This window comes from Zonotrichia albicollis, chromosome 5 (assembly GCF_047830755.1).
Source record: "Zonotrichia albicollis isolate bZonAlb1 chromosome 5, bZonAlb1.hap1, whole genome shotgun sequence".
Classification (NCBI taxonomy): Eukaryota; Metazoa; Chordata; class Aves; order Passeriformes; family Passerellidae; genus Zonotrichia; species Zonotrichia albicollis.
In genome coordinates, this window is record NC_133823.1 from 69382728 (window position 1) to 69398386 (window position 15659).

The 15659-nt window shown below is 42.7% G+C and overlaps 1 protein-coding gene across 3 annotated transcripts in view; it reads right to left on the reverse strand.

Annotated features, from left to right (window-relative positions):
• The window catches only part of INTU (inturned planar cell polarity protein), a 40313-nt gene extending 25603 nt beyond the window's left edge, over positions 1 to 14710 (reverse strand). Inside the window, exons 1-2 of one of the 3 annotated variants that reach the window (XR_012580570.1) lie at positions 9914 to 10379; positions 5285 to 5871 (exon numbers count right to left, since the gene is read on the reverse strand). Coding sequence is in view for 2 of the 3 variants with exons in the window: in XM_074542016.1 (XP_074398117.1) it covers positions 5285 to 5871; positions 9914 to 10314 (988 nt within the window). In the remaining variant the exon portion in view is untranslated. Of the gene's footprint in view, positions 1 to 5284; positions 5872 to 9913; positions 10380 to 14315 lie in introns of those variants that run through there. The other 2 variants (XM_074542015.1, XM_074542016.1) reach the window with 2 other exon arrangements.
• Positions 14711 to 15659: the final 949 nt, after the last annotated feature.

Consider the following 15659-nt stretch of genomic DNA (forward strand, 5'->3'; position numbering starts at 1 on the left):
CAGTCTGCACACAGCTGCTGGAATTATTCCTGCCTCTTTAAGGACAGAGTTTAGCCAAGTCTTTGGCACTGCTGACATCCCTAGAACGTTTATTTCAGAGCTGCCTATCTCTTTGCCACTTGAGGCTCAAGACTATGACTTCTATTAACCATCCCTTCCCTAGAGATAAACCTGCAAGCACCATCTCCAAAAGTAGGTCCCTACTGGATTAAGCCCAGGGACACTGACCAGCAATTGAGCACAACTTCCATACTGTGATGGGAAGGGCACATTTTTTTTTCCTGATATCATGAAAATCAAATGGTTCCCATGGGAGAGGATGGAGGACACTTTTGTCATGGAATCCTGATATTTAGTTTTCTCCATTCTTGGTAATGAGTTGGTGGGAGCACTTAGAAAAGTTCCCATATGCCTTTCCAAAAAAGGCAAACTATGGAATGCATTTCGACTGAAGAAAGGCAGATCAATTACTTGTTTTATATGTTAGCAGGCTGCTTTCATCCACACCAGTGCTGCTGTGCCTCAAGAGGAGAGTAAAAGAATAAAAGCCACATCCCAAATGCCACAGTGAGAGCACAGCAAAGCTTACACAAACTCTGTTTCCATCCTGTGAGCCCAACATGTCTACTCTGGAGAGCCTTTTCAACCAATACACCATGTATGGTAATTCCACATATAAATCACAATCTCTCCCAGTATTTTGGTCCTTTCAAGGGCTTTTTTTCCTGACAGGACTCTAAGGACATAGACCTTTCAATTGAAATCTGCAATAGCAGCTGTAGCTTTTGCATACATGTTCAAAACTGGATTATTATAGCCCATCTTTACTACCAAACACAATTACTTCTTGTCAGTGGGGAGTTATTTTACAATTGTGCACACTGAGAAAGTATCATACTGAGAAGATTGATGCTGAGCTATTTGGCTATGAGAGCATTAAGATTCTTTCAAAGAGGATAACAACAGTACATTTTGCTGGTGAAAAGAGCTTTACTGCATTTTCAGTGTCACTGGAATTAATTTTTTACTTTTTTTATGATAAAAATGATGCTCAACAGCATTTAAAAGAACTCTTCCCTGGCATGAAGCCAACATGTTTCAATTTGAAGGGGACTGGGAGCCAAATTATAATGGCATTACCTATCACAACCCTTTTTTGTGAGGATCTAAACGTTTTTTGAGGTTTTCATTTTTGAAGATATGCTCAAGTTTTCGACAGCAGACCAAGCTCTGCATCATGTTACAAATTAACTGAAGCAAGGAAAAAGTTTTGCCAAAAATACAAAAGACACTTAAAAAGCACTTAAAAAGACAGAAGCAACTCTATTTCATCCTAACCAAAATCAAAGTGGCAGCGAGTTTAAAAATCAATGAGGGCTTTTCGGTTTTGAAAATTTAAGATGGATGCTGGCCTGCTAAACATAAAAACAAAGAGATAAATAAAGGAACTGATAAACAACACATGGATAGAGTGCCATCTTCTTGGAGTTACAAAGCAGCAGGGTTTTTTAGCTTGCAAAACTGCTGTGTTTACTTTCATATGGTCAGTGCCTGCATTCCACTTGGTTAATAAAGTACAGCAACAAGAGTTACAACTTCCATATGCAATCTTCAAACCAAAAATTAAAGTGTGTTGTGCAAATAATAAACAGATGTTTGAAGTGTTCAAAGCTATAAAGGACACACATTTCAAAAGAAATAGGGGAAGCCACCTGAGGAAAGTGATTATTAAGGACGGAAAAAGAAGTTACTCCTAAAAATGCTGAAGCATAAACCACTTTGTGAGTCAAAATGAGTGCTGCAAACTGGTGACCAGGAAGACAACCAGATGTCATTTTAAAGTATGTGTTTTTAAAGGAAAATATAATTTGGATTTGGCTCACAAAAGACTACTGCCAAACTGGTCTGGACCACTGAAATATTATAAAGCTAAACAAGAACAGGTTAATGTTTATACACATACAGGTCACTGGCTATAAACAAAGTAATAAGCAGAGCAGCCAGCAGGCATCATGCTGTGCTGATCAGGTATTCCTCATTTTGATGACCTAAGAAGCTGCTCACTTGGTGCTAATTCTTCAGCTTTAGACTGAGCACAAAACCATCCTTTACTGGCTGTTTCTGCAATTCCCCATATGACTCCTAAAACCTGCTTTGATCAAGAACAACTGAAAGGCAAAGTTCTGCTGTTATTGTGCTTGAACTTTCTGTCCAGCTTCAGCTGCTGTGATGATCTGAGGAGCTACCTATTGAACTCTAGTCGCTTCTAAATCAGGCTCTAGGTGTACACCACAGCTATCCCATGCTGTCATGTGCAGTACAGAAGCAGTAAACCCAACAGATTTTTGACAAGAACAGCATTTTTTTACTGTATATTCTTTATGCAGACAAGACTGAAATCTGAGCATCTAATTTATGCAAAGCATCCCTATTTCTAGACACCACATAAAAATTCCAGAGTACTCAGCTTCACTACAGATATATAATTTGAAAGTATTTTTATATGAAAATTATATATTTTCCACTGTTGGCACTGAAAACAGCTCATTTTCCCAGTTATGAGCTGAATAACCCCAGTATGCTTAAAACTATTTCATTCCCAATGTGCAAAAAAAGGGCTGATGATAGCCTGGGACATAATAAAGTGCAAGACTCCTCTTAGATGAAGTTAAACGTTTTTCTATTAGAAACAAACAAAAAACCCTACAGTTTTTGTCCCCACCAGCTCTGGGAAGCATTAAGTGCAGCAGATGAAACGCTGTCCCTGATCAGGTCACCTTGATCTCCTGGATCTGGTACTTGCCTACACTGCTGAGACTTCACACCTGCCCTCAGAAAAATGTTATATGCAAATCTGTGTTCCCAAATTAACTCCCAGGTTACAAACACCCACTCTTACACTAATTAGATTAAACACCCTTAAGCAGATCAAGTGGAAACTTGCTCTCTCCTCCCTCACATCCCCCACATCTTGACTAATCAGTTCTTGCTGGTAAAATTTGAAAGTTATCCAAGTCTCCCTCTGGAGTATTCTTCAGCATCTCTACCAAAAACTCATGCTGGAGCAGTCAGCCAGTTGAAGCATGATGTGCTGCCTTTTTACACATACAACACTGGAATTTCAAAAGAGCTCATGCTGACTTTGAGGGATTTGTGATATTTATATGCTGTCTTATATATTAAGAGTTCTATTATCATTATAGTGCAAGGGTGTTGTCTTATACACCAAAGGTTTTTTTATCATTATAGTGCAAGGATTCCACATCACCAGAGTTCCATACCTCCTCAGTGTTTCTCACAGGCAGCTCCTCTGAGCACTGACTGTTCCTGGTCCTTGCAGCAGCCATCTGACTCCAGATCCCACCAATCCACTCTTTTATACCAGTGCTCTTATTGGCCACAGGTGTGACCTGTTAACATCAGGCCTGCTCCTGATCTTTAGTAATTGCTACTCTTTAGGGGGTAAGATTACATTCTATACCACCTTTCATTTACCCACACTGTATCCCCCTACAATCCCCCCTTTTTCTTTTAATTACAGAGTTGCAGCATTTCTAGAAGTACATATTCAAATAAATTAACATTATGATTTATTCATATATTTCATTTAAAACCAATAGTTATACAGATGCTCAGACAACATATCACAGGACAAATATGTATTTCTGAGTGCTGGTTCAGTTTTGTAGCTTTTCTCAGTATACAAACTACTTTTCTTCAAAATCTTTTATACTCCTATTTAACAAACACTAATAGCTGTAATTGATATATTTTACCAATAGTTTAGTAGCCAAGTCCTCTTCCTCGAATTCACAGGGTTAATATAGTCAAATCCTGTTTCCCCGAATCCACAGGGCTATCTCAAATCCACAGGGTCATATAGGCAACTCCTTTTTCCTGAATCACATTGGGGCCACCATTTGTTCTCATTATATTGCAGGAGTTCTATTATCAGTACATTGCAAAAGTTCCATAACACCACAGTTCCATACCTCCTCAATGTTTCTCACAGGCAGCTCCTCTGAGCACTGACTGTTCCTGGTCCTTGCAGCAGCCATCTGACTCCAGATCCCACCAATCCACTCTTTTATACCACTGCTCTTATTGGCTACAGGTGTGACCTGTTAACATCAGGCCTGCTCCTAATCTTTAGTAATTGGCTCAGCTGCAACTCTTTGGGGGATAAGATTACATTCTGTACCACCTTCATTTACCCATACTGTATCCCCCTACACTTATAGCATTAAGATTTTTAATGATCTTCTAACCAACCTCACATCTTTGTTCTCCCACTCTGTGAGCAACCATCTCCAAGGGTAATTAAATAATCTTTCACCCTTTACAGATGTGGCCTGGTTGTCTTACATTTACTGTCTCTGAGGTTGATGTCCTGTGAGTGCCAAGTTTTGAGTGGCCTCAGTGCTGGGAGTGAGAGTATTTCTGCTCCCTCATTACCCCTGACAGCAGTTTATTCCCCTCCATCATTCACATTTGGGTGCCTGTCAGACCTTCTGTGACCCAAGTTTAACTTACTGCACCAGCAAAATACTAGACAGCCAATTTCTCTTCTGGGTGAGTTTGCTGCCAGCTTATTTCATCAGCTCATGGAAGGGCCTGACTGCCAAACCACCACAAAGGCTGTACTGGCTCACTGCCTCCCCAAACTGCAGCCCTGCCATGCATTTGGAGCCTCCCAAAGTCACAACTGCTGAGGAAGCTGCTGTTGGACTTGCTAAATAGAAAAATAACCAAAGAAGGCTGTGGGGAAAGTTTGTAATGTAAGAATTTATCTTACTCAGTATTTCTCCCCTCATTTTTATGATACAAAATCCATATAGCATATATAAGCAAAGCTTTTTATCTAAGGGGGATGGCTGTGGAGAAAAAGGAAATCTAAATGCAGTATCTGCCAGGCTATAGTTTTGCTCCAGTCCCACTTAGCTACTGAGGAAATCCTCAGCTAAAATCCTAAGTCAAAGGTGGTTGTGGGGTATTTCTTGCTCCAAGCTGCCCAGTCTCTGAACACTAAGGGATGCTCATCTCCTCACTGTATTAACTAACACCTTTTAGGTTATGCCACATGTTCTAAAAAGCAGTAACACAGAAAAACTGACTGAGTACCAAACCATCAGAAGATGCAATGACATAAAACAACCCCTGCAGAACTGATGTAATTGCTTACGTCTCAAGAATATTCAAGTCAGCTGCCTCTAACAGCAAAAACGCCACAAATCTTCACATTAAAGGAAGAGTGCAGCACTTGGCTATTCCTTCAGTTACTTACCAATCAGGATTTGACCAGTTTTCATTGCAGAACTACCTGGCACCAAGCCATGTACCACAAGCTTCTCTTCACTGACTCCTCTGGTGGCTTTATCCTTCCTGCCTTGTTTTTCCACTCTTCTGCTGCTCCATGAGGACTGATGGACAATCCCTACTAAGGCTTCCAGCAGCCTCTGCTGCTCTTCTTCCCCAGCACTGGAGAGTTTTCTGGGATTTACATACACAGACACATCTTTGTACTTGTGCTGAACAGTGACACCCATTTTCTGAGCAGAGCGGTGCTTCAGTATGGAAGTAGGACCAGAGGGGTGCTCATTGCAGCTTCCACTGCCTTTCTTACCACAACTCTTTGGTAAAAGACTCTTCTTTTTTAGCATTTTGGTCCATTTCTTCAGTTCATACTTCCTTTCCTTTCGTGATCCCTCTTGAATGATTTCAGCTTCGTTTTCACGAAACCTGACATGATTCACTGCTGGCATTTCTGGACAGCTGTTCTGAAGCAGAACTTCTTCTTCACTTTCACTTAACTCTAAATAAAATAATTCTCCATTTTTCTGCACACTATCCAACCACTCAGGCTCAAGATCACTGGAAAAGAAAGAATGATCAATGAGTTCTGATAAGGAAGATCACTGTGCAAGTGAGATCTGATTATTTTAAGTAGGGAGGGGACAGAGAGAATGCAAGGGTTGAATAAAAAGCAGGAAAAATAATTGTTGCCTCCTGAACATTGACAGCTCTGCTGCTTTAAGTCTGCCACAAGGATTACAGCTTGTTTTAGATAAATGATGGATATGGCAAGGAGAGAAATCCCTCTCACCAGTAAAATAGTTTCTTCAAATTTCTTCTGTTTTCCTTAGAGGAAAACAGCCATTGCAAAAAGCAGTATTCTCTTTTCAGAAAACAAACATTTCATTGACGTGCAAGTTTTAATTAGTAATTACATTCATGTGCATGATGGGATTTTCTCTTAAGAGAAAAAATTCCATTCTATTTGTTCTCTCCTGTTATTTTTTCCTTTATGCATTTGTAATATAACCATGGCATGATTTTTCGAGGTGGTCCTGTGCAGAGCCTGAAGATGGACTTGTTTATCCTTGTGGGCTCCTTTTAACTCAGGATATTCTGTAATGCTATGGGAACCCACTTTGCACTGCCAGCAAAGTTAAGCCTTTGGAAAGAGAAGCTAAACATTTTAAAAATCACTTAGATTTAACATTAAAAAAAACCCCAAAACAATCTAAGATGAAATCTAGGGAACAGTTTTTAAAAGCCAAGTTCCAAATAGCATCTGCAAAAATGCACACTAAAAATGCAAAGAGGCAGCAGCACTGCTACAGAAACAGATCTGGCAGCTGGTGTGGATCACCCAAAGGCAAGAGCAAGACATTTCTGCAAAGCAGCTCTAGGATATAACAGAAACATCATCAGCACAGTGCAAAAAAATTTTTGTCCTAATTTGGCAACAGTGATGTGTCAGCCATGTCCAGTTTTGGATAGCAGGTTTTAAGGAAGATGTAATAACTGGAATACACCCAGAACAAAGAGACAAATGCGATGTAGCTTATAAACACATTTAAATGGAAGGAGACTGAAAGAAATCATGCTCTTTGGGCTGAGGAAAAACAAAACAAACCAAAAACTGCCTGCTGAAGGGCAAAAAACCAAATGAACCTCGAGGAGAACCATGGAGTGTTACTCCAGATAGATGAGAATCCATAATGGCCAAAGTAAGAAGAATCCTCAGAGGTTTAATTACCTGGGATGTTCTGCATGGAAGATTTTCAGGAACAGACAAAACCAGTTATTTCTTCCTAACCAGATGAGAAAGAGGTCTCTCTCTTTCATACAAAGCATATAAGGAAAACTGAGACTGGAGATTTACATCATAATTATTATAATTGTTTAAAGTACACACACATTCCTACATTTTACACTAGAACTACTTTTACTGAATAAAGAGTGCAAATAGAGAATTATTAATTTGAAAACACAGATAAATGACAAAGTTTAGCTGAATGGAGAACATTAAACAGACATTGCACCAGAGCAACTTTAAGGGCTCAACAAGAGGATCTGGCTGGACTAACAATAGAGCAAACATTGGCATTACTCTTTCTGGAGCTCCAGTTATTGAGAAAAGTCTATGGGTCTTGCAGACAAGAAGAAACATCACCTATGTCCTCTGCATTTTTAGCTTTTTTGCCCAAATAGATAGTTTAAAAGAAGAGCCACCACTTGTGATAATCTGCTAATACCTGAGGGATAAATCCAAGTTTGTGATTTCCAAAATCCTGAGTTCTTATTTAAGAAAGTATCAGAATGCTGACAGAACCTAAAGGCTGTCAAGGGCACACTCTTTCTGGTCCAACTTCTCTCAGAATGTGGTAGGCAAGAAATAACATGAGAAAAGTTTTTCCTTGGTTTGTTTTTTAAGGAGTACTCACACATTCTGGCATGTGTAAGCAAAACTAAGCAAAAACAAAGAAACAAAAAGCCTCCAACAAAACCCAACCAAAACAAACAAAAACCAAAAATCCTCAAACCAACCAACCAACTCCACCCCCTCCAAAAAAAAAAAAAACCCACAAACAAAAAAGGAAACAAAAAAGGAAACACTAGAAATTTACAAAGAAATTACATCTGGATTAGCAAAAATTCCTGTTATGTATGATAGCATTTTATTCCCTCTTTAAAGAAGACTGATCTTTGGCAAAGCTGTTTCTTCTTTGGGGAAGATGTCAAAATTTCAGCCTGGACATGAGTTCAAACACTCAAGTCCTCCAGCTTTGTTCTCTATTTTGATTAGAACAATATGGGCCAAAAAAATGCTGTGGGCATGTCTGGTGTTTACTCTGTGTTTACCCAAACAGAACCACTCCAGAGAGAAGTCAAGAAGGAACTGTACTGTAAAAAATAAACCCAAAATCTCTCACTTTCCCAACAGAGATCCACACAGACATCTGGAAAAGCAAATATGAAACAATTCAGCACCTAGCATGAGAGGTTTTCCCTCCTAATGCTGTAGCACCATGATAAATTTAAACCAAGCAAGGCAAGAAGAAATAAAAGAAAAAAAATTTAATTTTGACCTGTTTTCTCTTGTGTCAAAACAAATGCTTACACAATAACCTCAACTTGCCTCTAGGACTGGAAGCTTCAGTCAAAGGAGCTAAAAGATTTGAAGGCTTGCATTTCTCTAAGAATAGTTTCACTGATCCCACACAGGTATTCCCTCTTTGGGATAAATCTCTGAAAAACTGTGCTGATTGATATTGGCCATTCATGGAAGAAAGGTAAATTAGAAAGGGTTCAACTTCTGCTGGATAAATTGCTATATAGATAAATTATTAAAAGTATTACACATGTTATTACAGTAGATATGTGCTAAAATATGTGGTACAGCTTTATCCCCTAAACATACATAAAGAATGACAGTAAAATGGCATTTCAAATGAAAGAATTGAGAAAAGAAAAAACCCAAACATACAAAACATTAAACCCAAACATAAAAAATATTAGAAACCCATGGCTTCAGGCTGAAATGTTACAGTTGACTTCTGGTTTATAAATATAGGAATAAAGTAAGGTAGGGGTAGATACAACAGCTTTGTCTCTGAGCCAGAGGTACAGGGCAACTACAAATAAAACTAGGCTTGAACACAATTCTAACTTCTCCATTTAAACCTTTTTTTTTCCCTTCCCCTGCAGAGCCTGATGAAACTAACATGCTGAAAGAAATGCTATTGATTAGACCCTGAAATACACATTGGAAATGTCAAGCACAGCTGTCCTAACACAGGGAACCAAGTCGGTGCTGTAAGCTGCAATCCACCAAGTTATTGTTGTAAGTTTCACTTCATCCGAATTAAAAGATATACAAATAAACTAAACACCAGAGGTTGCTGGTGTTTTTTTACCTTTAAAATGTGTATTGTTACAGAACTATCTTCTGACTTAGACAGAAGATGTGTGAAATACACATTCGAAGCATCAATCACCGCTGTATTAACACAGGGAACCAAGTCAATGTTGTAGGTCTAACTTCATCCGAGCTAAAAAACATACAAATAACTAAAACTCTGGAAGTTGCATTTATAAGTTTAAAATCTGTACTATTACAGAACTGCCTTCTGACTTAGGAGATATGTGAAATACACATTCGAAGTGTAAAGCACAGCTGTCGACACAGGGGACCAAGCTGATGTTCTAAGGTTAACTTCATCCCGACTAAAAAATATACAAATTAATTAAAACCCCGGAGGTACTTTAAAATACGTATTATACACAACTCCCTTTTGACTTGGGGCACTGAGATGAACAACTGCACCTTTCCTGATACATCCTGTGCCAAGTCCCTCCTTGCCCTCCGTTTCCCAGGGGTGATGCAGGAGCCAGCGGAGGGACCGCCCTGAGCCCATACAGCGATATCGCCAGGGCTCGGCAGGGAGGCACTGAAACCTCGCATTGCTCTCTGCTCCTACAGCCACCTCATTTTAGCTAAACCCAGTTTAGCTAAACCCAGCTCAGCTCAGCCCAGCCCAGCCCAGCAGCGCCGGGGCGCTCCTGCAGCCTCTCGGCGGACCCCAGCCGAGCCCCCGCGGCTCGCCCCTCCCGTCCGCGCCCTTACTCGGAGCTGGCGGCCAGCGAGGAGCCGCCAGAGCCGCCGTCAGTGTCTCTGTCGGTGTCACTGTCGGTGTCGCTGTCGGTTCCCGCGGGCTCAGCGCTTTCTCCCCGGGCCGCCTCCATCCCTTCGGCAGCGCCGCTCCCGGCGGACGCCATGACAGCCTTGATCCAGGCGGGGATCACGTGATGCGTGTCGCGCCCTCCCATTGGCCGGCGGCCCCGATCGCCATGGGAACGGAGGGACGCGCGAGCGCCCGGCCATGAGGGGCCGTCCCTCCGTGCTGGGGGCGAACCCTCCATGGCCGCGGGAATTGCCGTGTGCCCGGCATCCCCCGGCTTCCCCCGGCTCTCCACGCCTTTCCCTGCCTCAACAGCACCGCACCACACTTTATTTAGTTGCCCCATTGCAAGGTCCCAGCAGCCGTCCCGTAAAACACACCGGCAGCGAAACTCCGGGGTCCTGCGGTGAGGCTCAGAGCGTTGTAACCAAACACTGATCAGGAGGGGGAAACACGAGGTAAAAAGAGGTTTTGAGGGCAGCTGGTAAGCAAGAGGATGCCTCTGTGCTTTATTTTATGTGCTGTTGTATCAATTTAACGAGCTGTGAGGAATTAAGGTACTTTCTCCTTAGCAGGGCTGCTCGGGAGAAGCAAGGATGTGACAGGCCCAAATGCCTTAAAACAGCCCCTGCAGTCTACACGTGTAAAATCATGCACACCCGAGACACGCACACAAAAAAACTCCCCCCACTCGGTTTTCAGGACTTAAATTATTCACATCCATGAAAAACAAGCCCTATGGCAGCCCTGCAGACAGCTTGTAGTGTAGCTGTGTCAGTAAAGCCAGCAGGACACACATGGTGAGCTGGGAAAGGGATGGAGAGTAATTGTTGGAACATGTTTCGTGGGCTGGATTTAATCTCTGCTCTGTGGGATATTTGCACAGCTTCAGCAGTGAGGTTTTATAGCCCTGGAACACTACAGAGGAGTGACAGAATCCTGGGATGAAATTGCTGTGCCTGAAATTGCTTTAGGGAAGCGTACATTAGCAAGCGTGATTTCAAGTGAATTAACAGACAGAAATGTTTTGGACTCACATCCATGTGATTAAGGCTTCAACTGGAGTAAAAATACCTATATTAAGTACTGAAGGGCCATTCTGAAGTCCCTGAAGAAGACCTGATTTCACAGATAAATTACTGTTGCATGGTTATTAAGACTACAAACCTATCCAGAGAGGGAGACAGAAACACTTCCTAATGAAAAAATCTTTTTTACTATGGTTTCATTTAGAAGGTGAGATACACTGTCCCACCCTCCCTAATTATGCTTACATTTGCAAGCACTTCTAATACACAGAGCAACACACTGGAGTGTTTCTGTAGAGAAGTGATAGTCAATGCCAGATGGTGCTGTGTTAGTTAAATTTCTCTGAGTTCAAGAGCTGATTAATTGGTTCCAGTTGTTTGCTCACTGAGTGAGAAATACAGTCTCTCTCTCAAGGAGCCAGTGGTTTTACACCACTTGCTATTTTATAGGAATAAGCATATTGGGAATGGAAGGATGATGGAAGGCTTTGGGTCCTCCGAGAGGAGTAGCTGGGAGCCACCTAAAGACTTTGCTGAAACAAATGTGGAATTTCTGCTGCTGTGGGAACAATTAAAGATTGCAGGATATATATCTCACACAGCAGGATCTTATTTTAGTGAAGACACAGATTTTCCCACACAATCCCTCTTGAGAGGAAAGCCTGTCATTTCTTGGGCATAAATATTAGGATGAAACTTGAAATAATTTGTCTTCTGGCAGACACTTCACACTTAATCCAAGGAGCTGGGGCTGATGCTCCTCACTAAGGAATCCATAAGCCTTCTATGCCAAGTTGCTGTTTTTAACATGCAGATGGTAAAAATCTGCCAGGGGGCATCACTGGCATCAGTATCAGTGCTCATCCTCACTGGACAACTGGGTAATGAGCACTTAGCAGTGGATAATTAAAGCCTGAAGGTTGTTTTGATTTGCTGTTCCTGCAAAGAACAGCTTTCATGTGTGGAAATTTATTTCCTGAGCAAGAGTTCCTTGTTGTTATTTTTTTTTTTTTTTTTTTTTTTTGGCTTAACCTGTTTCAGAAGCTGTTGTGCTTTAAAAATAACAGCCTGCCTTGATCCATGCCTGTATTCAGAAGGAAACTGAAGTTAAAAGGTGACAGGGTATAGGACACACTGGTGTCCATCCTTCAAATTGCAGCTCTTCATTAGTGATAATGAGGTAAGCAGGCCCTAAGTGATTTGTTAATGTTTCATTTTTTCCTTTCTTGATTTCACATCACTTAATATTTCCAGGAAGGCTCTACCAACAACTGGACAGATACAAATGATACATAGATAAAGCAGATAAAACTAAGAGGGAAATAGTTTCATCTTTGTTTTTCAGTTGTGTTTCTTGCTAACACCTGTTTACTGAAAGAAAAGCTAGCCAAAAAATATGAGTGACATTATATTTCAGCTGTTGATTCCTGGGGTTTTTTATTTCTCCAGGGAACAGCATGAGCAAAATATGTCAGAAATAATTTCCTCTTTTTTAAAGATTAATGACAACAACACAACTTTCCCCTCGCCTGCCCAAGTGTTTCTTAAAGGACAAAATACATATTTCACTAGGATTCCTTAATAATTAAGATTTTTTTGATTACCATGTTTCCATAAAACTCTGTAAGACTGTGATTAAAAAATCTCCTCTGACAGGGCTGTGCAGAGACCATCCACAGCAAAGTGGCATGAATGGAAGAGTGACACTGGGCTGTCGTTTTAATTGGGATATTTACATATAAACAGACTCCACGGAGAATGAAAGCTATCTCTGGGACCAAAGGGACAGAAATTTTGTGAGCAAACACACTAGTGCTCAATAAGTGAAACAGAATATTCTGACTTCTTAAGCTTTCTGTATCAGCTCTCATCACAAAAGGTATTTCAGAAGAACACAAAACCAACAGGGAGACAGCCATGAAAAATCTGGGAAGAGCAGTACAACTCATTCCATTCTTTTAAAAAACAGTCTCATAGAGTTAAGAGTTTTCTCCAGAATGAAAAGCAGTTGTAATTTTCATATTTTTTCCTACTGCTTTTACTTCACCTTACATGTTTTAAATGCCCTGTTTTTAGGATCACCTGCTATGCATAGCAGGCATGTCAGGCATGAAAGAAAGCCATTATTTGCAGTCAGTCAACATGCAAATGTTTCAAGCATGAGTAGCCTTATTCCACTTAGAGCACATGAACGTAAGCAATACCACGGGGCAGCACGTTTTTAATCCAGCCCTGAAACAGAACATTTTCAGTTAAGTCACTGAGAAATCCGCGGGGTTCTGTTTGCACAGAGCACATTTATTGTGCATAAAGCAGCCTCAGAGAGCCGTGCCGGACAGGCTGATTGCAGCGTGCCCTCTGTGTTTGCATCCCCAGCGCTCACAGGAATGGATTTCACACGCCTTGAGCCGACTTAACAACCACTGGTTAGTTTCCATAGCAAGAGCTGCTTGGAGCTGGCGCTGGAAGTGCCCGTGAGCTTTTTCTGTGCAGCTGGAAATGAACCAGCGTGGCTGAGAAACAGGAGACACTTTAGCAGAACTGGAGATGAGCTTCTTTTGGATTCTGCTGAATGGGATGCGTTTTTCTGCGTAAAGTTTCTGCGGCTCTCAGCTAAGCACATAGAAAATGCCATTAAGGGTGGCTTTCAGATCTGGGCAAGATCCTATTGTCGAGATGCCTTTGTAGGGGGATACCGTGGAAAATCGCACGTTAGGGATGGTGAAAGCAGGAGGAAAAGCAGCTGCTTCTCGTAGAGAGTGCCGCCTCTTGCACATCCACTTAAGGACTTCTTTCTCATCCCTCGTGGATTTGTGTGCGACTTAGAATACATCATCCCCTGCCCTTAGCGAAGGGTTCAGAACGCTTATGGCATGCATGCAACAGCATCAATCCGTTAAAGAGAATCCGCACGTTTCTCTGCACATGTAAGAGCCCCTCACCTGCACATCCTCCTCTCTCCAGGAAGGAGGGAGGGAAACCCCAGGGCGCCTCTGCTCCCTGCCTGCAGCCTCCCCTTCCCTTCCCTTGCCGTGCACAGAGGGGCAGCCCCCGCAAAAGGGGAGCTCGCTGGGGCTCGGGTGGCTCCGCTGTCCTGCGGAGGGACAGGGGTCCTGGAGGCTGCCGAGCTGGGGACGCCATCCCGGGCAGAAGAGATCTCGGGCAGCAGCGGTGCCGGGCAGAAGAGATCCCGGGCAGCAGCGGTGCCGGGCAGAAGAGATCCCGGGCAGCAGAGATCTCGGGCAGAAGAGATCCCGGACAGCCGCGGTCCCGGGCAGCAGCGGTGCCGGGCACCCCGCTCCCCGCGGCGGGCACTGACCTGTGCAGCAGGACGCTCTGCACCGAGTCCAGGTCCTCCAGGTTCCTGGTGACGGGCCGCGGGATGCTGTACCTGCCCGCCCCGAACATGGGCACTGCGGGCGGCCGCGGGCAGGTGGAGAGAGCCCCGCAGCCCGCCCGTCTGTCCGCCCGTCCGTCCGTCCGTCCGTCTGTCCGCTCCGGGGCCCAGCGGCGCCGCGGCGCGGGGCGCGGGGGAAGCGCGGCCGGGAGAGCGCGCCTGCTCCGCCGCGCTGGGACGCGGCGTGTGTGGTTTGTCTCAGGAACTCGCCAAGCGTGAAAAGCACAGTTTGAGATGAATGAAGTAAAGCAATTCCTAGCTGCAGCCGTAGATTTACACCTCCCCCCCACCCAGAGCTTCATGCCCAGCGCCTGCTATGTGAGAAAATAGTTCTTCCCCGTGTATTTTCCTGCTGGTCAAAGTAATGGATTTGAATTTTGAATTTTGAATTCCGGTTGATCCTCTTTCCTTAAGTAACAATGTGAATAATTACCAATCGCACAAAATCCAATCCGGTCTTTATTCCCTCTTCCACAAAATATTACTTACAAGTGGTTTCAGATGATCACAGGACTCCTTACTGGGTCCCCATCTGTAAAATTCTGATGCAGTATATTGAATGAACAGGGACATGAATGTATAAAACCCATATCTTCACCGTTTTTATTCTTTCCTGTGAATTGCTATAATTGATTTTCTCTGCTCCCTTTTATGGATTCAGTTTTCTCTAATTTTTCAAGATGTGGTCATCTCCTCCAGGTTTTCTCCGACAGCTGACATAAGATCAATAGCTAATAAAGTCTTGCAATCTGTTACAAAACCCATGAATTTTAGTCTCCCTCAGAGATTGTGCCTGAGGTTGTAACAGAAGCACAGCAAGGCAGTAGTTTCCCAGAAAGACCATTAAGAGGAGGACCACTGGCATGATAGGCAATGGAGAGCAAACTGGAAACCACAGAATATTTTTAGCACCACACTCTGTGGGATGGTGGCCACCACATGGAGCAAAAGCTTCAGCTTTTTTGGAGACTTTGGCTTGAGTAGGTGGTGGCAACAACTCAGTTTGGAGAGAGTGAACGCAGAATTACCGTGAGTCTGTGGGTGGGATTCTCACCAAGTAGCGTGACTCGAATATTTTGGTGTCTTAACATTTTTTCCTTTTCTTAAAATTTTGTTTTGTTTTTCTCTTTGATACCAGCATGAAATTTTAAGAGAAGGACAATCCCCTCTGAATCCCACTGCTGTCAAAGATGCAACCCACCATCCTCCATCGAGGTGAGCAACAGCAGCAGGACTACAATAAATTAAAATCACTGGCACCAGGGT